The sequence below is a fragment of the Atractosteus spatula genome, chromosome 22 (assembly GCF_055471065.1).
Source record: "Atractosteus spatula isolate fAtrSpa1 chromosome 22, fAtrSpa1.hap1, whole genome shotgun sequence".
Lineage (NCBI taxonomy): Eukaryota > Metazoa > Chordata > Actinopteri > Semionotiformes > Lepisosteidae > Atractosteus > Atractosteus spatula.
Genome location: NC_142727.1, coordinates 16,011,772 through 16,032,019, shown reverse-complemented (window position 1 = coordinate 16,032,019; position 20,248 = coordinate 16,011,772). Strand labels below are relative to the sequence as shown.

The 20,248-nt window shown below is 41.1% G+C and overlaps 1 protein-coding gene across 1 annotated transcript; it reads right to left on the bottom strand.

Annotated features, from left to right (window-relative positions):
• Positions 1–9,315: 9,315 nt before the first annotated feature.
• Positions 9,316–20,037, bottom strand: ift46 (intraflagellar transport 46 homolog (Chlamydomonas)). The gene is made up of 12 exons (XM_088939732.1): positions 19,989–20,037; positions 18,327–18,423; positions 17,786–17,862; positions 17,344–17,474; positions 15,782–15,856; positions 15,527–15,620; positions 14,513–14,641; positions 13,636–13,754; positions 12,890–12,956; positions 12,402–12,462; positions 12,138–12,223; positions 9,316–10,960 (listed from the first exon to the last, which is right to left on the bottom strand). The coding sequence occupies exons 1-12, from the start codon at positions 20,016–20,018 to the stop codon at positions 10,868–10,870; spliced, it is 1,059 nt and encodes a 352-aa protein (XP_088795858.1). The 5' UTR covers positions 20,019–20,037; the 3' UTR covers positions 9,316–10,867.
• Positions 20,038–20,248: the final 211 nt, after the last annotated feature.

Below are 20,248 nucleotides of genomic sequence, written 5' to 3'. Positions count from 1 at the left end.
GTCTATTTTCCTTAAGAACGAGTGCACATTAAATCGTGCTTCTAGATCTTTGCAACTGGTCTGAGACAGAGCAAGGGTTTTGCAATTGTGCTGAATGAAACAAACAGGTCAGAAGATTAAGCACTTTAAATTGCAAATGCTTATTTTTGCTCATGCTGCAACACACAGTCTGCTTCTTACTGTACGAGTTCAGAACACAGACACCTTTGCGCTTTCCTGTGTTTCCTCCATTCTCTTGACAAATTTATTAACATCAGGTGACCTGCCCCTATGAAGATTATTTGCAACCCCATCTTTAGGGAGCCAATATTGTGCCTTAATCTTTGTAATTTATGTAAAGCCACTGTCAGTCAGCACTGGTCTGTCTTCTGTGCAGTCCATTCTCAGGAGAATCTGTTGCAAGACAGTTGCTAGTCTTTTGCAAGTGTCATCTTCAACACCCTCCAGTATAACATGTATTTTCCACAGCCAGGCGCCAAGTAGTTAACTTGAAATGTGTGCACCTCGCAGTCACCAAAGACCTTCTAAGATTTACAGGCCCTTAGAAACCCACAGCCCTATTAGCCTGCTAGTCTCTTTCATGCCAGTGAGTTCACATTCCCAGACTGAGTGCATCTTATTTAATTACCATCAGAAGTATGGAAAGGAATCTGTTGGCTGCTTTCTGACTTGACTTGGCAGGACTACCACACAGTACTAGCCTGAAGTGTGAACAAACCAGGTAACAGACGTATGCCTGATTCAAAGAGGCAAAAAAATAAAGAAATCAGGCGGGAATGATTTTATTCCACATGTTCTGGGTCACAAAGAAATGACAGCATCAGTGTTGGCCATGAGTTTAGAAAATAAGACATGATCTTTCAGGCTCTTCCTCTGTGCACCCAACACAAGCAATGACATTTGAAGATTAAAGAAAAACATATTTCGTTAGAACTGATACCTCCAACACTCACTGCTGAATAAAAACAGGAAACTTCACCAAAATACAGCCTCTCTAACATTGCATTTCTTTATAAAGTGTTCCAAACTCACTAGTTAAAACACTTAATAGATTCCCTGAATAGCATTAAAAGTGAAAAAGAGGGAGATTCATACAAAAGCATTGAAAGCCGCATAAATATTTTCTGAAAACATACCGTCTGGATTAAAGCAGATGTTTGAGTGGGATATTTCATTAAACCAAAGAAATTAGGAAAAATAAGACCCAGAAACACCAATCTGCACAGGCTAGAAGACTAGGAGAGTCATGGGGAGTATGCCAGGGTACAGTCTCTATGAGCTGATATAGCTTCCCTTCTCACACGTTAGCTTGTACTTCGTGCGCCAGACAAGACGGGCTGGAAAACACTGCGGACTCCAGATCACAAGTCCAACCTGTGGACAGACATACAGTACAGGGCTGACATACAGGACCAGAGCCACAACCCTGCTCCTACACATTCTGCGCTACGTTTAGATTGCTTGATGATTGTGCAACAATAAAAGATGCGGTGCTCACAGTTGTATAATACAGTATGCGTACTGTACATGCAAGCACACAATTCAAAACGGGGAAGAAAAAGAATTGCAGAAAACACTGTAAAATCAAAGAAATGCGCACAGTCCCACCAAAAATATTCTGTTTCCACACCGAAACTGCCATGAAACTCAGCAAATAATGTCTCTTCATGTAAGAATCGAAAGGGAAGAGAGAGCCAACCAAGGAGAGTCAGAGTGTAATACAGCAGGCCTGTGAGCAGCAGGCAGACATGCAGGCTTCAAGCTGCACTTCGGCCTTTCAAACCGCAGCATTGTCACTAACACAAGCAGCACGCAGCCGCTGGCATTAGGGGGAAACTAGAAAACATTTGTTGCGCAATTACTGAGCAGCAACTTTACTTTTAAAAAAAATTCAATCACAAAGAAACCAACATGCAGTCTAAAGACCGTGATACTTCAGACAAGCCAGATGGTTTAAGGGGAGATCCCATAAGGTGCCCTGAACTCGAAACAAAACCTGCTGGAAAAGCAGGAAAGAAGAGATAGACGGGAAAAGCGAAATCCGCCGCGCTTCTCCTGATGATGAAATTCTGCGGTGTCTGATGATGGTGCGATTGCTCGACAAGCAATGGCCACAGAACCTCAGAGGGGTGTCTGATGCATTGCTTGAGTATGAGAAGGACAAAGATTTAATAGCAATGGATCAAAAAGTTCACAAAGCTTGAGGGAGCGAGCAGCGTCAGTCATGGGATTAGCAGGTGCTGCCTGACGGGGGGTGACGGTGAAGCTGTCTTACTTGGGTGGCCCATGGCACGGTGCCCAGCTGGCTGCAGAAGAAGCTGGCCAGGCAGGGCGTGCTGCGCAGGAACCTCATGGCATGAGAGAAGCAGGTCGAGGTGCAGAGCTGCTCCACCGTGTCGGAGCAGTGCAGCATGCGGCGCGTTTTCACCGTCTCGAAGGAGTGAATCCGCGTTTTGGGCCGGGAGCCTTCGTCCAGCACGTAAAACGAGCAGGTGCACCTGCAGCACAGGGAAAGGAAGCCGCCAGTCAGAGAAGAGAGCCCTTCTGTTCTTCCAACAGCAGAGCCTCATCCCAACCATCGAGCATGAATTCGGTGTGGCTTCAGCACATCCTGGAGCAGAATATCAGGTATATTTTTACCTTGGTTTTGTCCTCATACCTGCCCTAGTGGAGCACAACTGTGCTAAAGCCATAGCAAACTACAGGAAACACTCCAGTAAAGCCACAGTAAAAATGCAAAAATGCTACCCTGACATCACCAAGGCAAACATTCATCAGGGTAATTCTCACCCACACCTCACTGCAAGTGCACCATGATCATCCCCCTCCCCACAGTTCTGTACTTCACTCCATCACAAGCCTAACAGCACAGGTAGGTTATTTGAGTGTCTAAAGTGTCTTAATTCAAACCACAGTCTCCTGTCTGTTCCTGTTCACCAGTGCCTCAGCTCAAACTAGCCCCCCCTTTACTCCCCACCAGATGTCTCACAACAGGAGAAGCCTGCGAATCAGAAGGTCACCTCGGGTACAAATCTGCTCACCTTTTCTTCGTACCAAAGAAGTCCAGCCAGCGGTTCTTCAGATCTTTCCTCCTGCTCACCGTCATCTCTGCGTCTAGTGCCTTGGATTGAGACCCAGCGTCCAGGGCCAAGATGAAGGTGGCTACGGCCAGCCCTGTCCATCCCCGAGGAGGAGAGTAGTGCGAGAGAGCTCAGCCATCAAGACGAACGGATTTTACTCACTGAGCGATAAGCAGAATAAAATATCTACTTTTCCCTTTTCTCTAACTCTGTTTATTTATCTATACTTCCAAGTATTGGCTTTTTTGATGTGCAAACTAATATACTGTATGTAAAAAGATTTTGGAAGAACATCATGTAGCATGCACACTACAGGTGTACTGGACCTCTCTCTATATAAACACTGTATGCATTCTGCCACAGAAATCTTACTGTAGTGTATGAAGATATTTAAACTATTGCATACAGAATGTGTATACAGTACTACTGGAAAATAGGGAGCTATTCTTTTTGCATTAAGCGATTATTGCAAGCACTAATTAATTATGTAATTCTTCCAGCCTGCTGTAGTGAAATCACCAGAGGAAAACACTGCGGGTTTGATGTAGCTCCAGTTATGTTTATGGCTGACTAACATGTCCACAATACATACACAATCATATCTTAAAGTTACTCTCAGCATATATCTGATTTCTTAGTAAGATTTAAGAGGCACAACGAAGGGATGATGTTTAAATTTTCAAAAAAAAAATCCATGCACAAGAACCACACAAAGAAAAGAAACGCAGAACAGAACTATAAATCTAAATTTCAAGCTTTTCAACAAATTGTTCATTATAATAATGAACAACCTATTTCCATTTCAAAGCAATGATCTTTTCATTTGCTAGGATTGTGTGAGCATTTCTCTGAAGACAACATCCTGCTGAAGGAAACGGAACATTAAGAGATATTAGACGACAAAGAAAACTCCTCCATACCTGTTAAGATTAAGTGACGACTTTTCCCCATCATATCCTGTCCTTAAACATCCGTACAATCACGTAAAACACAAGTTGAAATTGAGACAGCCCCTCAAACTTGGATTCTGACTACACGTCGCCACCGAACCATTGCGTCTAATGAGAAAAGGCCAGTAGGTCCAATCAGATATGGTTTCCAGTGTTACGGCACTATTTCTGATGCACTAACAGGGGCAGCAGGTAAAGCAGTTCTCTGATAGGGAAGCTCTGGTGAACAGCCAGGCAAATCAGCTCCTGCAGAAAAACAATGACTGTCCTTCTACTGTCTCTCCGGTCAGGGACACATGATGAAAGCACAATGGTTAAGAAAGTAGCATGAAGTAGATAGGAGCTAATAAACAAAACACTATTTTCTAAAACCTGCTGAATGTATAGCTAGAAATGAAGTTCAGGATCATGGGAACATTTATTCCTCCTGAGTGTGTGTGTTTTTAAAAACCAGTGGGTATTTGTTTTGCAAGACACAAAACAACCAGACAATTATTACAGCCTTAAAAATGAGAAACTAATTTGTATGAATACCAATTTGATTTAGCTTGTCTGAAGATAATGAAACTAAGAAGACCAAAGGGCACAGTTATAAAGGCTGTAGTCAATATTTTTGGCTCCAGAATATAACTCCAGCAATGCTGATTAACCTGAATTTCATTGTACACCTTATTCTAAATGACCCCTCACTAGCACATTATACAGATGTAACTTGTATAATGAGTTAAATACTCATCTCACTTCACTGTTGTGCAGTGACCTACAGTGTTTCCGACAGAATCTCCCAGCAGCTCTAAAGAGAACAAGAGAAGAGCTACAAATGAAACCACGTGCTATTTCAGTAGTTTTGTAGGGAATACATTTTTATTAATTTTAATGCCTCATAAAATATTTTGGTGCTGTGTTAAAAAGCATTCTACTTCCCGAGCTGGAGAAATGTTGTCAAAATATGCAGTTTTACATTTTTCTGATTTTGGTTCTGTAAATCTTTTATAAAAAAGACCAGTCTGAAACAGCATTAATAGCTTGTGGCAAAAAATACATAGTAGCCTTTACTGCTGGTTAAATGTTAATTTATGAAGCTGGTGCTCAGTCTATATTTTTTCCATCATAAACTAATGTATACTTCCTGTAAATGGTAGCTATAGGTGACTGTATTGAGAAACAGCACTGCAATAAACTAAAGACTGGAAAGTGCCATTTTGTTCTGCCTAGCATTCAGTTAAGTCGCCTACAGAAGTCACCTACACCACCCCAAAGCAAAACATTGTCATACAGCTGTCTAGAACATGGGACACAAGACTAACTCATGCTTTTACTCTGAAGAACATCAAAAATGTTCATACTGAATGTTTTCCTGCACACAACCATCCAGATCTTCTAGTATCCTAGTCTTATTACGTTAGGTTCATTTTAATAGAGGGATTTACAAAATCACTAGACCTTTTTTTAACACAAGGGTGCAAGCTGTTCTAAATTTTAAAATAATAAACAAGCAGGCACTCCTCAACTCTTCATGAAGTGTAATGGGGCGCTAAGCTTTTCTATTATTTTGAGACACAATAAAGTGAAATAACAGTTATTCATTCACTGGGCACAAAATGGGAGCTGGCAAGAACTGACTCACCCATAAGCAAAGTACACAGCAACGCACAAAAACACAGCACATCAGTCCTGCGATGCTTTTTAAAGAGCAGCGGGGGGTTCATTTGGCCTCAACGCACCTCATCCAACGCAAGGGAGGGAGAGCGACTGGGGAAGAGAGATCTTTCCGACAGCGGTTTTACAGAGATGGGATGAAACACGAGTTCAAGACGCAAGAAGAGGAGCCTCACAGCGCCATCACAGGGAGACGTGGAGTCCCATGGCGGGCTGTGATCTCAGTCCTGCAGCCCAGAGCCAGTGAAGGTGCCGTTCTCACACATCAGCTTGTACTCAGTGTGCCAGATCATCTGGGGCTGGAAGCACTGCCTGTTCTGGATGACCAGGCCCACCTGCAACAGACAGACAGGGGCGCAATGCAGGGCTACAGATCAGCCCTTTCTAATATGTAACACTATGTCCTAGGCATATATATCTAGGCAGGGCGGGATGGTGGTGCTGTGGTTAGCATTGCTGCCTGGGAGCTCTTGGGTTCAATCCTGGAGCTCCTATCAGCTCGGGGTCTGTATGTTCTCCCCATGTCCATGTGGGTTTCCCCTGGGTTCTCCAGTATTCCCCCACAGTCCCAGGACTTACTGGGAGGTTAGTAGGTTGGTCTGGGGAAAATGGCCCTGGTGTGAGTTTGTGTGTGTGCCCTGCGATGGACTGGTGTCCTGCCCAGGGTGTACCCTGCCTCGCCACCGTTGTCCCCCACAAACCTAAACTGGATGATTCAGTGGTAAAAATGGAAAATGGATAGGGGAATGCATTTCGGACTGGTGCAAAGGTGTGATAATTAACAATGAACCCAGAATTAGCACACCAAGAAATGGAAAACAGGATGTCATTATGATGATCAGATCTAGTGGCATCGTTTGTCACTACAGAAAACTTTGGGCTGATGCACGGCACTCACAACCCGTTCTGCAGGTAATAAAATATATAAATTAAAGACAGCAACACCTTGCATGGCACCCTGCATGCATGCTCAACTATGCTGCAGAGAGCAACAAATAATAATGACAAGGAGCACCTGACAATGCGTTAGTTAGATTAGACTGGTAACACTTCCTATCGGCTAGTAGATATGCACTACTAATGTATAACGTACCTGCAGCTGTTGTGATTAAAATTTTCAAAATTCTGTTTAAGGTTAATTGAAGAGAAGCTGTCGTAAGAGTACAAAACCCTAGTGGAGGTTTCGAGGAAATTGCTGATGCTGATAAGATATTTGGAATTTCCTGATTTCTAAGACATTTGATGACATACACAATACACTGCTGTACGAAATAAAAGATATGAGAATCAGTCTTTGCAGTAGAGGACTGGGCTTGCAATTGACGATTTTACGAGTCTTGACAACACCTAGACCCTCGGCACAGTTGTCTATGAACTTTGGGGCTGAAACACAATTGAATTGTGCAGTTAGGACAGTGCCTTACGACAACAGGCTCAGTCAGGGTGCCCAGGCGGCTGCAGAAGAAGCTGGCGAGGCAGGAGTTGCTGCGGACGAGCTCCATGGCCTGGGAAATGCAGGCAGAGGTGCAGTGCTGTTCCATCCAGCTGGTGCACTGCAGCGTGGGGCTCGTCTTCACAGTCTGAAAAGAGTGAATCCGCACTGCCGATTGCTTGCCCAGTGAATAGAAGGAGCAGGTGCACCTGCAACAGGGAGAAACAGGAGAAACAAGCCTGGCAATTTCTTTAATTTAACATCAGCATGTTATGGTAGAGAGGGGAGATGCATAAGCATGTGTTGGGTACAAAGGCAGAAGGTAAAGGTTAATGCCTTTTCTGTTTTTCTGCAGCATGGAACTAAGCTGTACTTGCTGTTTCAGGCAGCACAGTGGCGCAGTGGTTAGTAATGCTGTCTCGCAACGCTGGGGCCCTGGGTTCGATTCTGGCCCTGAGGGTGGTGTCTGTACGTTCTCCCCATGTTCTGGGGTGAACATACAAACTCTGTGTGCTCCGGTTTTCTCCCACAGACAGTAGTAAGACAGGCACTACTACAAAACCTCTCCTTCAGCCATAAGTACAAATTTCCAGCTCAAAGCACTAACCCACACCTCGTCCTAACCTCTGTCAGACTTCCGAACTCTCACGCAAGACAAGTACTACAAGTACTACAGTACGTGTGCAGCGCTGGAGCTCAAAAGCAAGGAATACTGCAGTTGTATAGAAAACGATAAGTTCCAGGGTTCCAACTAGATAAAAAAGGCAACACTTAAAACACTGGGCAAAACACAAGCAAATGTGTGAGATGTTCAGGAAGTGCAAGTTACCCATTTTAGGTTTAGATTATAGGAACCGTACAGAGCGCTATAAAAAGCATAAGAAAAAAACAGAAATAAAAATGACAAAAATAGTGATTATATTTTTCTAACAAATCTTCAAAGTCTCTGAAAGAAGAAGGGTAGCCTCTGTAGGGAGCACAGTAAGAGGTATTAGGTACCAAGTGTTAGCAGACTCACCTTTTCTTTGTGCCCAGAAACCCCAACCATCGGTTTGCGAGGACATTCTTCCTCTTCAACAGGAGCCCGTCGTGCAGGCTCGTGGGCCGAGTCCACGATACCTCAGCAACAAGCACTGCGAGCAACACCACAGCTGCCAATCAAGACGACACAGCAAGATCACAAACAACACGGCGCCGACAACCTCCCATTCCAACATAAAGTCCGGCAAAAGCAATCCAGCGTAATTGAACAAGCAGGACATTTCAGTTTCCATACAAACTGCAAATACAAACTATTTGCAGGAATATACAGAACCATCAGAGCTTAGAGCTAATTAAAATCTTTCACAACAAAACAGACTCTTACCCACTGAAGCGTTATGGCAGTGCCTTCCCATAATATTCCCTCCTATTTAATACACAGGTGGAAATACAGGCAAAACGCGGCTTTTTTTCCAGGAGACTGAGCAGCTTTTTATTGTACAGAATCTTCCCATCCGTGGTACTTGTCAGGATGTTATTTCAATCAAATTAGATTAACTGATTCGCTTTTTTCCTTCCCAGTTCCTCTACAGTCTGATACACAAAGAGAGCAGTGTCAGGTGTGACAGGCCCACTGTGGCAATCTCTCTAGTAGGGAAATTGACTTTTCATGTCTTTAATATATGCACCCATCGTTCTGTTTTGAAAGGTGTCTTTGAAAAGTTTTCTGATAAAATAATTTAATAATTAAAACCTTAAAGATTATGGATTAAACCTTAACAATAATGATTAACGTATGTTAATAAGAATTATGTATGTGTAGGGCAAGTAGGCATTTTAATAAACTGAACTAATAAAGAAAATATGAATTTCAAAGCACGCAGGATTGTGCTCCAATTTGAGGAGAATACTTAAGCGTATTACACTAAGCATGAGAATCTTTTCTAGTCAAAAACTGTTTTGGCGACTCATATACACATACTTTTTTACACTCATATACACATACATATTTTACATAAGTAAAACCGTGACTTTATCCGCCGATATTGAAGAACAGAAAAAAAACAAATCGAGTTACTGAGTCCTGCTTCTCCAGCGGATGGCCAAGACGAACATTAAACAGTAGCATTATGCAGAAAGGAAGCAGTTGGAAGATTATATCTTACATTTACATGCACTTGCAAAGGAACTTCATCCAGGAGAGAGAACAGGCTTTTGTCACCATTCCATTTATTTTATTACACTGTGCTTATTACAGCGGGTTTCAGAGGTTTAATATCTGACCCGAATGAAACCAACTAAGATTCAGAAGAAAGAACAACCCCATTTTTTTTCCTTATAGGAATATTAATCTTAGGTTTTGCATAACATTTTAAATGTTATGTCACCTAATTTTAAGTATGGCTCTGAAGTGACTTTTATTTTGATTAATATATTACAAAACATATTCACATTAAATTAACAGTTTCTGGACATTAATCAGAATATTAACCCTCTATACAGAAAATGCATTCTGAACAATATTTTTATAAAGGTATATATAAAAATATAAAAAATATATGGAAGCATATGGAAGTACAATATTTAAAAAGAGAAGCATTTATCAACATCTGCTCTGGGCTTTTGGATGAAATAAGAAAACAAGACCCAAACCTGCAAACTGAGAACACACTGAATGCCAGAACATTTAAACCACTTTCAGCAGATACTCCCCTCATTTGGTGGAAAATATTAAACACACATGTAATAATAAGAACTTCTACACTATTGTACTGCAAAGAGGAAAGTCTGGTCTCTAAATACTATATGATTAATAGACAAGTCACAAAATCAGGTACATTTAAAGCATTAGAAGATCTGTTTTTTATTTAAAATGTGGAAATATTGTCAGTATAAAACACTTAGCCAAGTGCCGCATAAAAATGTGCATGTGTGACAAAGAGCTCAAACATTGAGGAGCTTCCTGTGAGAACAACGTGGAAATAACTGTTCAGTTGCTAAGTAAATGTGTATCAATAAATATTTATGTGAGTGTTTTTAAGTGACAGCACACAAAACCACACATCCCACGTTCAACTGAAACCAACAAACATTACAGGCCTGTCTTATTATAATGTTTACACCTAAGCACAACATCATTATTGAGCAAAGAAAAAAAAAATCTTAAAACCAAGCAGAAATCAGACGCTTAAAAAATGAGTGCTTAAAAGCCGAAATCCGTTTTCAGATTTATTAATCTCAAAATCTCATTTTTCCTCTCCTGACAAAAACAAATAAACTCACAACTTCCCACTGCAATTAAAATAACGGATCAACGCTGGCTTAGCTCTTCAACACCCACATACCAGTGTTCACCTGTTCATTTTAATAGCACTTCTTCTGCTCCCGAAAAGCAAATTCCTGTTTTTTGGATCTGAACCAACCCTGAGAATCTCTGAAGGAACTGAGAATACCCTCTGATGTCAAAGGGGCTCTGTCTCTTCGTGTGGAAGGGTGGGTAGTCGTGGTTAGTCACCAGTGCTGGTTAGAGTCCTGCGTTAAGGCCAGCACAGACGGAGGGATGAAGAGGAGTGCAAGAGGAGACAGAGACCCCCAGGGTCCAACAGGCCAGGATCTTATAACAAGCTCAAAACACAGGAGCCAGGAAGTCCAGTCCAATCACAGTCTGTCTGCAGTGAAATGCTTTATATTGTGATAAAGGGGCCTAGAATCCAAAGAGAAAAAACAAACCCCCCAAAAAACAAAGCAGAATGGAGGGAGTGTCCTTATTCAAAGGTCAGTGTCTCGGGGTCCCCTGTGCCCGAGCGGGGTACTGAGGGGGTGCTGGATTTCTTGCCCTCTGCCAATGTCTTGAAGTGCTGCAGACAACGAAATTAAAGGTTAACGACAACAATTAAATGATTAATGACTAATAATTAAAAGAAAGTGCAGTCTTGCCCAAACCTACATTTCATATCAAATCTGTACGCTGAAATGATGAATCACTAAGCAGTAAAATGTAATTCTTCAAAACGCTGATCGTTTTTTCCAATTCTCAGTGTTGAATTAGCACGTTTCTGTTCCTCTGCCACAGCTCCCCACTTGAACCTCACGAAATCGGGTAACACACACCCACCGTACACACACTGCTTCCCTCAAACAGCGATTCTGAAGACCATGACAAACTCAGCAGTACTCCTCTCTATCCTAGCCTCCCTGTACACAGTGTTTCCAGATCTTTGAGATTCATAATTAATATTAATGGACCACATTTGGGTAGTGCTCTTCACTAGGGGTTGGTCCACTTCATCACCACTGTCGTGCAGCACCCAGCAGAGTAAAACAGGCAGAGAAGCCAGAAACTGCTTCACTTTAATTAATTGGGAAAATTTGGGTAGGCCAGGACCTGGGTTAACATCCTTATATCTGCGAACGCTGCCATGGATCTTTAATAACCAAGTCCATTACTTAAACAGTCATAAAAATAGTAATCAAAAGTCCAGAGGAACAGTACATCCTACAGCAGTGTTGCTGGTCACTATACGGGGACGTTGGGTTTAAAAATCTGGACTACACAAAAGAGCACTACCTGCTGGTACACACTTTGAGGAAACTATATATATGAATGTACTGTGTAATACTACCCTCTGTAAGAAAAAAAAACTGTAATAAATATTCTGACAATTGGTGAAAAAGTACAGTACACAAAACCTAAAAAGTACGTCCTCTAGATATTTACATACCAGACATGAACTGCATATTAGACAAAATCATTTGCCTAATTCTCCATTGAAAAGTTCTCACTTTGGAAAACTTTGGAAAACCCAGGTCTAAAAAGAAGCTTAATATCTTTCAAAGCAGCTTTAACTCGAACCTGTTACTTGTCTGGAAGAGCAAGTATACATACTCTCTAAAGAATTCTTAGTATTCACTAAGAATAGTATTCAGTAGCCTGAAAGGCTGTTAAGTTCACCATAAAATTAAGTGCATGGCTGCAGTTGAAAATCTGTTACTTATTCTACACAAGCCTTAATAAAGCTACAGTAGAGTGAGCACCTGAGAGTTCTTGAACTCGGAGTACAGTGTGAACAGCACGTGAAGGGACTGAATTCGGTTCTGATACACAGGGATGTCAAGGACAGCTGTGAGAAACACGAAACAAAATCATTTCAGCAGCACTCATAAAACCACAGATTAACAAAGTCAATGCAGTATGAGAAAACACATGCAGTGAAGGGTGTTATACTGAACATACTGTCAAAAGTGTAGCTCAAACATCAAATGTTCTAAGTTAATCTTTTTAAGAAAGCCGTGTCTCACCACAGATCATGTCAATATACTCTCCCAGGTCACAGTTAATGTCAGCTGTGGGAAGACTGACCTTAAGAAAGACAAAAAAAAATCTGTAAGCCCGTTTCTTAGCTGCAGAAATAATGTGTATGAGTCAGAACTATCCAGCATGTGAAACTCAAATTTTATTTCCACAAAACTGTTAAAATATTATACTAGAAGTTCATTAAGAATGTATAGCATCATTGCTGACATATTAACCCATGACATTTCACATCCCAGAATTATTTTACAATAACAGCAGTCAGTCTTAAAGAGATTAGCAGAACACAAGAACAGAAATATTTAACCTAAATAAATCACTGGTTGAAAAGACACTATAAACCTGATTGTTTATGTACTGTGTATATGTCTAAGCAGATCACTCTTGCTAATGGATAAGGGAAAAGGTGGCAAAGGTCAAACAGAAACAACAACTGAGCAAAGTTTAAGGGAGGCAAGTCTGGTGACTGTCTTACCTTTCCTAATAACTCCTCAAACTCCGGAGGCCACTCTTGCATCAAAGAGTCAATGTCTGGCATAGGCCTGCACATAGCACACAGCATTATAGTCATGGAGCGCATGGAATGTGCCCCACAGTACACCACTGGAGAAACGTTATCAAACATTATTATAAAACAATTACAACTGATGTAAATAATACATTTATTTATGTTGTTTGTGTTTATTTATTGAATTAAGGGCTCAATATTATGCTTTACGATAGAACAGTCTATGTCTTTTTTATTTTGGACGGTCTATAATAACAGGAAAATATAAATAAGAAAACCGGTAAACAAAGAGCTAAAAAATAAACAAGGTAATGTCTAGAAAAAAAAAACCCATCATGAACACAACCTGAATAAGTATCCTTTCTGAAATAACTCTCAAATAAAATTAAAATTAGGAAGCCATTAAAATATAACTGCATGGTAGGTTTCTTTTACATCAACTGAATAAACAAAAGAAAACCTTAAAACACACAAATTATTTTTCACAGCAAGATCGAGTAAAATTGAGCTCATATAGCCACTGATCTCTGGAATTCATAAACGTGTTTGATGAATAAAAGAACATTTTTTGTGTGTGCACATTTACCTGTAGACCAACAGTTTAACATATTTCAAATTCAGCTACTGCTAAATTCATAGCTGGGAGGCGATACGCCGAGCACAGAGGCCTTTCCCAGTGCGCTGTGACTGGAAGGGGTGATCGCTGCACACACCTGGTGTAGTGCACAGTGGCTGGGGGCTTGGAACGATGCAGTTCACCGATGCTCTCAATCCAGTTATCAACTGCCTTCGGGTTTTTTTCCGGGTTCTCCAAGCTCTTCACCTTCATTTGCTGATGACAACAAACACAGACACAACAGCCTGTCAAACCTGATGTCCACTGAAGCGGTGACGCTTTCATACATCTTTAAAAAAAAAGGGCTGCGTTTGTTTCAGCACCAATTTATGATCTAAATTTAGTTTTTTATATTTTGGGGTTAGAAAGAATTGGAATTGATGAGCACATTTCACACCATAATGAAAGTATAAAGTACACAGTAACATGTAAAATCTCCAATTTACATCACACAATAGACTAAAATGCCGTGTATGTGCAGCACCATGTTGCCGTCATTGTTTGCGAATCAGACAAGGCAACAACACTTCTGGTGACATGAACTGGGCTCCTTACATTGGAAACAGGCAGGCTTGTGGATACATCTCTTTTAATCCAATAGAAATATTGCTCTCAACCTGAAGATGGTTTTGCTGATAAACACAACTTACTTGTTAACTCTGCACGCAGAGCACGTTGGAACAGTTCTGCAGTGAAATGTCAGCTGCACAACCTGTACTTATTCGCTCGTCCATCACAGTACATCAGTCAGTACAGGGACTAGTGAGCAAGAAGGGCCGCCTCACGTCACAGTTCTTGCAACTCTCGCTCTCACCCAGTTGACTCTTTTACTGGGAGTTAATAATTGGAGAAACTGGGACTGCAGTTCCCCTTGAATGCATAATCTGGGTCAGCTGTACAGCTTCTCGAGTGTGTCGAATCTGTGATAGTGATATGGTGGACAGTGCAGAGAAAGTGCAAAAGGTGATCAGTACCGTGATGTTGTGCTGCTTGGTGTTTTCCGACAGCCAAAGGGACAGAACAGTGGGGTCGGACTGCTTGGTGCAGGGCTCGTCCAGAACCAGCAGGCCTAAGTTGTCTGGCTTGCCATCAGGACGTGGTACCTAATGGTTAAACAGAACTGGGTTACATTCACTTTCTTTAGTCCGTGACTAAAGACACAGAGCTCAGCCTCAGATTGATGCACTGCTTTAAAAGGGGTTCTTTGCAACTAGAGAGTCGGAAATAAGAAGCGATGCAGAACATTCAGCAACTCAATATATATGTAATAGAATAATTACAATTATTCTAAACTCTTGCATGTATTTTTAGATTCCCCACATTTCTCAGTTAATTGCAGATATTAAAAACAAATTGGTTTCCCGAGCTCGGGCCTGAGACTAGTCAGCCTGTGAAGAAGGGACCATGCAACCTCCCAGGTGCTTGCAGGCTCACAGTAATGGCAGCGTAAAAAATCAGCATCATACCACCAGAGGGAGGTATTTCTACCAAGGGCAACCCAGGCACAAATCACACAGCTATGACAAAGAAGGCACTGTGCAACACTGGTTTATTCCAAGCCTTCACTGTTGACCGTCCCCAGCATCACGGACCACAATGGCACGAAGTTCCAAAAAAGACAAATCAAGACAGGATGCCAAGGCAGAGATTCCAAGAAGAGCATCCCACTCTAAAAGGATGATGTATTTATAGACTGCTTTATCTGCTCGGCTCTCTTGAAGTGAGCCAGAATGACCAACTCATCTCAGTCTAATTCTCAGTAGTATTGTATTGTATTAAGATGGTTCTCAGACAAGAGAGCATACTTGTGTCCTGATCAAGCTCTTGGTTTTGGAACCTAACAGAGGAGGTGAGGAGTGCAATTTAGGCTGGTTTTCACCAAAGCTCTTTGAGCTGTTTGAAACAAGGTTATGCCAGGATGAGTATACAGTATATTTATAACTAATCTAAGCCATCACAAGTGTCTAAGAGCTGACTGCTCAGTTTACCTTGAGATAAGCATCAATGTCCCCCACAGCCGGGATGAAGTCAGGGATGAAAGGCTTCAGCTTGTGATCCAGTTCAATAGTCTGGGGAGTATAACTATATATGAAGAAAGAGAAAACAGCTTGTTTTGCGATTTTGAATTTCACTAATTTCCTTACAGCTTTTCACAGTTGTATGACCAAGAACATTCATTTTATTAAAAGACACAGGACCAACTGAATATAAAAGTAAAAGTCACTAAATTCTGCTTTACTCACCGAGTGATGTACTGGAAGAGCTCCTTGATCTCTGTAGTCACGGGAAGATGGTCAAAATCAGCAGGGTCATAAGCTCTAAAATTAAGGACATCACTGGGAGTTGAACATTTAATTTAAAAAGTTGAGGGTTTTAAAATGCAATGGTAACTCGACATTTAATTCTACATTTAGCATGAGATGCATTTAAAGAACATAATTATTTTTTAATAACAGTATATTTGCTTAAGGTGTTTTATTTGGCTGTATGATAGAATAAGAAGGCTTTCTTAGAAAACCACCATCTTGCCTCAAAACTGGACCCTGGTATAGCCTTGCCCCAGGGCGGCTGCTGAATGCAGAATGACTGAAAGCAGGTAATAAATTAGACACACCTGGGCTTAGGGCATGGGGCACTCAGAAAACTGCCCAGGAAGTAAAGGAGCTGTTAGGCTAAGTTACCGTGCTATTAGTCACATCCCTGGAACAACAGAGACTGATAAAAGAACATCTTAGAACAAAGTTCAGTCTATGTCTAGACTCATACTGCAGGTCTTGATTGGGAAGATGAGTCTCTGACCAAATGGGATCAAGACTGTGAAACTAAGAGAGAAAAACTCTCAGTGTGGTTATCTGACTGGCTATCAGACTGAAAACAGTGAAGAATGCAGGAACAGTGACAGATGAGCCATACAGAGGCCTTGTTTGCCAGGCCCAGTGGCAAGAGAAAGCAGAAGGTAAGCTGAGAAGGGATTCCTAATGGTGCTGGTGGGCTAACTGGCCTGAGGACCTGTGGCAGCTTGAGATCAAGAAGCAAAGGATACAATAGTGAGGCGAGTCGTCGATTAAGGATAGACAGAGTGTGTTGTAGCTGTGGTCCAGCTGAGCAAACAAAGCCAAAAGCAGCACTAGTAAGAAAGTTAAAAGTGTCGATGGCACAAAGTAAATCCTAACATAAACTCTGTAATAACAGAAAGAGGGGCTCTTTGAGATAAATAGTGTAAGACTGTAAAAAAAACAGTTGGTCTGAAAAGTGTCTTCCTCATGGAGTAAACTATAGAGAAATATCACGAGGGGAAGGGTAAAGGCGGCAAGAGAAGGGGAGAATCGAGAGCAGAAAAGACTGAGCAGATACTGCCCTAGAAGGGGACCTCCCCAAGACCCCTGTGATCCTGCAGGGGGTCTGCAAGACTCAGAGAGCACAAGAATACAGCGCTGGGCAAGTGTCAAGGCACCTCAAGATGACAGGAAGGTTCCTGAAAAATATCTGTGGCTCAGGTGACCTGATGTCAAGTGGTAGGCTTGGTAGGCTAAGGGCTAAAGTTCTCACAAAATGGCACACGTTTTGTACTCTTCTAATTCAGCTAGAAGCATTTTTTAAATGATAATGAATTGCCAAAATAGCTCATCATTGGTAGCAGAGTTGTCAAATGTGGTCACTTCTATAAAGTACAATGCATGAAATGCTTTTATAAGAAACTGATCAAGTGAATTCCTCTGGGGCTGGTGTTGGTTTTCCGCCTGTAAAGTAGCAGGCAGAATCTCTTTGTGACACTGTGTTTAAAAACAACTGCTCCTCCGCTCACCCTTCAGGGGCAGATCCATGCTCCCCTTCTTCTTCATCGGACTCCGTTTCATCGGAATCATCCTCATCTTCCTCCTCCTCCTCGTTCTCACTTAAGCCAAGCTGTCCAGGAGGCTGAGGGATCTTCTTTCCCTGCAGTTTAATAGGCAAATATTCTGTTTACACATTCTTCAAGACACACTGTACCTCAGTCTCAGTACAGAGGATGAGCACTGCCCTTCAGACGTGACAGAGGTGCTTTTTAATACCACCACTTATATCTGCCACAATTCTTGCAGATAGTAATTTAAGGAGGTTGTACTGCAAATGTAACATGCAAATGCATGCTGATTACACGTCAGACATTAAGCAACAGTCAATGCAGCTGGAATTCATTTTAACCATGTGGCATGTACTGAGTTGTGCTCAAAGGGTATATAAGAACCTTTTTTTAACATTAGTACCTTGTTGGTGTCCTCCTCAAACTCATCACTGCTGTTGTTGGCCATGGCCTGCAGTTGTCCTCGAGCCTTCTTGAATCCTGGAACACAAAAAAACAACAACATGGACAAGGATCTTGTGCAGTGACTCCCAGGCTCATTTTATTTTCAACTCTCCACCTTCACTCATCTTTTCCAAATATTTTGAAATGCAGATTGAGACCTTGTTCGTGAACAGTCTCAGTAAAGCTACACTCCATCTGTGATTGAAGATTTACCACATATACATGCTGCTCATCTCTAAGTCCTTGCTTCCCAAAATTGTTTTAAAAAATGGCACTGCCTTGGATTAGTAGACTAACTTTAATACATATCTAAAAATGTATGTTTTAGGAAAGATAAAATTGGAACACAATCAAACCTCAAACAATTTAGGATTCATTCTATATTATACCGACTGAAAAAAATACTTAAAAAGTATTCAGCATGTTCAATTTATTAATATTCAGAGTCTGAACACACTACTCTCATCTTTAATATCAACAGCAGGTCTGAGGCTGCTCACCTGGCACTCGTGGAGTGGGGGTGTACAGACTGGCCACCTCCTCCGAGTCGTTCACCTCCAGACTCTCGTCGTACGGCTGGTTTGTAATCAGCTTGGTCTGACACCAGGGCAGAGAAGGAGAAACAGTCTCAGCTGGACGGTAGGGACTGCAGGAGCTCTGACTGGACTTGGATAACTCTAATAAAGAGGACTGCTCTGACAGTGCGCTGTGCCAATTAACACTTAGGTCCAGCGGCGGTGCCGAAGGCTCCCACTCCAGCAGGTTTAAAGTTAGCCATTTTCAAACACTTGGAACGGTTTATTTTGACCATTGGAGCTGGTGATCTATTCAAGTAAGGGCATCAAAAAAAGTGGGAGATGACCACTCCTGAGTTCATTTAACAATTACTGAACTGATCAAAGCCCACGTGATCCAAGTCTTTAATCATTGATCATTTATAAATGATACATACAAAGTACTGGACTACAGGTCTCCAGAACCAGGGATAGTCAAAGATGGCATCTTTTTAAAAATATTTTTACACCTCATTATACTTCCATTAAACTGGTGATTATTGACCAGAATGATTTATAATCATGAAGTTTTTAGAAGTACAGTTATAATAAGCAGATCTGTCACTCTCAAGCCCGAGCAGTGGACATCTAGTTCAGTATTTTAGTTTATTCAGTAACAGCTTTTAGTTTATTCAGAATTCACACAGTGACTTTGCAACTTCTAATACATTAGCAATTTCTGCTTAAAATATAACTCATCAAAACTGTAATAAATCTGAATTTATAACAAAATGTGACCAAGCATCGAATGTATTTTATTAAGAAAAGCTTAATTAATCAGCAGGTACAATATATAAGTATTCAGAAAGAATATTTACAATTTCATAAATTTAGAATGACTTAGGTCTACTTCAAAATCAGTACATTACACGGTTATAAAAAAAGCAAACTTAACTAAATATCAATCATTTTGAGACCTAAGCATTCATTTCACACTACACTAACATTTTAGCTGTTGATATTTCGTGCCACACCTGTGACATAGATATCGCTGTAGGCACCAGTCTAAACTTAAATCATTTTAAGTGGAATCTATATAGTTAGCATAAGTCGATGTTAAAACTTAAACATAGAGTACCAATAAATACGTGTAATTTAAAATATTTATTAAATTAAAATCAGAAATCATCATCAATTTCAAGTGAAGGACTCCAACACTGTGCTCATGATTGTTAGCAACTGCACAGTAACAACAGAAAATGACTCATTTAATTCTCAAAAACCTCGATCCGAAGATTTCTAACAGGTGATAGCCTAATCTGGGGCTCCATAACTATAAGCAACCTCCTCTCTTCTACAATACCTCCTCCAGAAAATAAACCAACAATAAACTGCCTTCTAACATGAAAACCACACGCCACCGTGTTCCATAATATAGCATTTTAAGTAAAACAAGAGAACACGTGCATATGTATTTTTTAGCGTATTAGGATTGGCTAACTGTGCACACGATGAAGAATCATTTGCTTCGTGTTTTTAAATATAAAGCACAGTTAAGAGAGACAATCACAGATATTACGTTTACGTTAATCCATGTAAATTGCATGAATTGTGAAACGTAAACGGTAATTTACTGGACCAAAAAAAAACAACATTTGTTTTAATTACCGTATGGCGATCAGCGTCTGTCTCCTCCATTAAAACGAAGTTGTTTACAGTCACTAAGGGCGACCAAATCTCGCGATAACGAAACGTCATTTCCGTACAGCAGCGTAAACTGCTGATTGGCTGCACACTGGACATATATCCCATTTAATACACGGTGGGTTTGAAAATGAAGCTCTTCTTTCAATTGTACTGTTTTACCATGCTTAGCAGCCTTTCTCTTTCTAGAAAAGTCTCCGTGCGATAAACCCATTCCACCCAAG

Excerpts from the sequence above, each read along its gene's own strand:
- ift46 (XM_088939732.1), bottom strand. The coding sequence starts at position 20,018 with ATGGAGGAGACAGACGCTGATCGCCATACG. Across the intron at positions 15,621-15,781 it reads CTCTTCCAGTACATCACTCG|TTATACTCCCCAGACTATTG; the intron begins GTGAGTAAAGCA and ends CTTCATATATAG. Across the intron at positions 10,961-12,137 it reads CCGAGTTCAAGAACTCTCAG|CACTTCAAGACATTGGCAGA; the intron begins GTGCTCACTCTA and ends CGTTGTCTGCAG.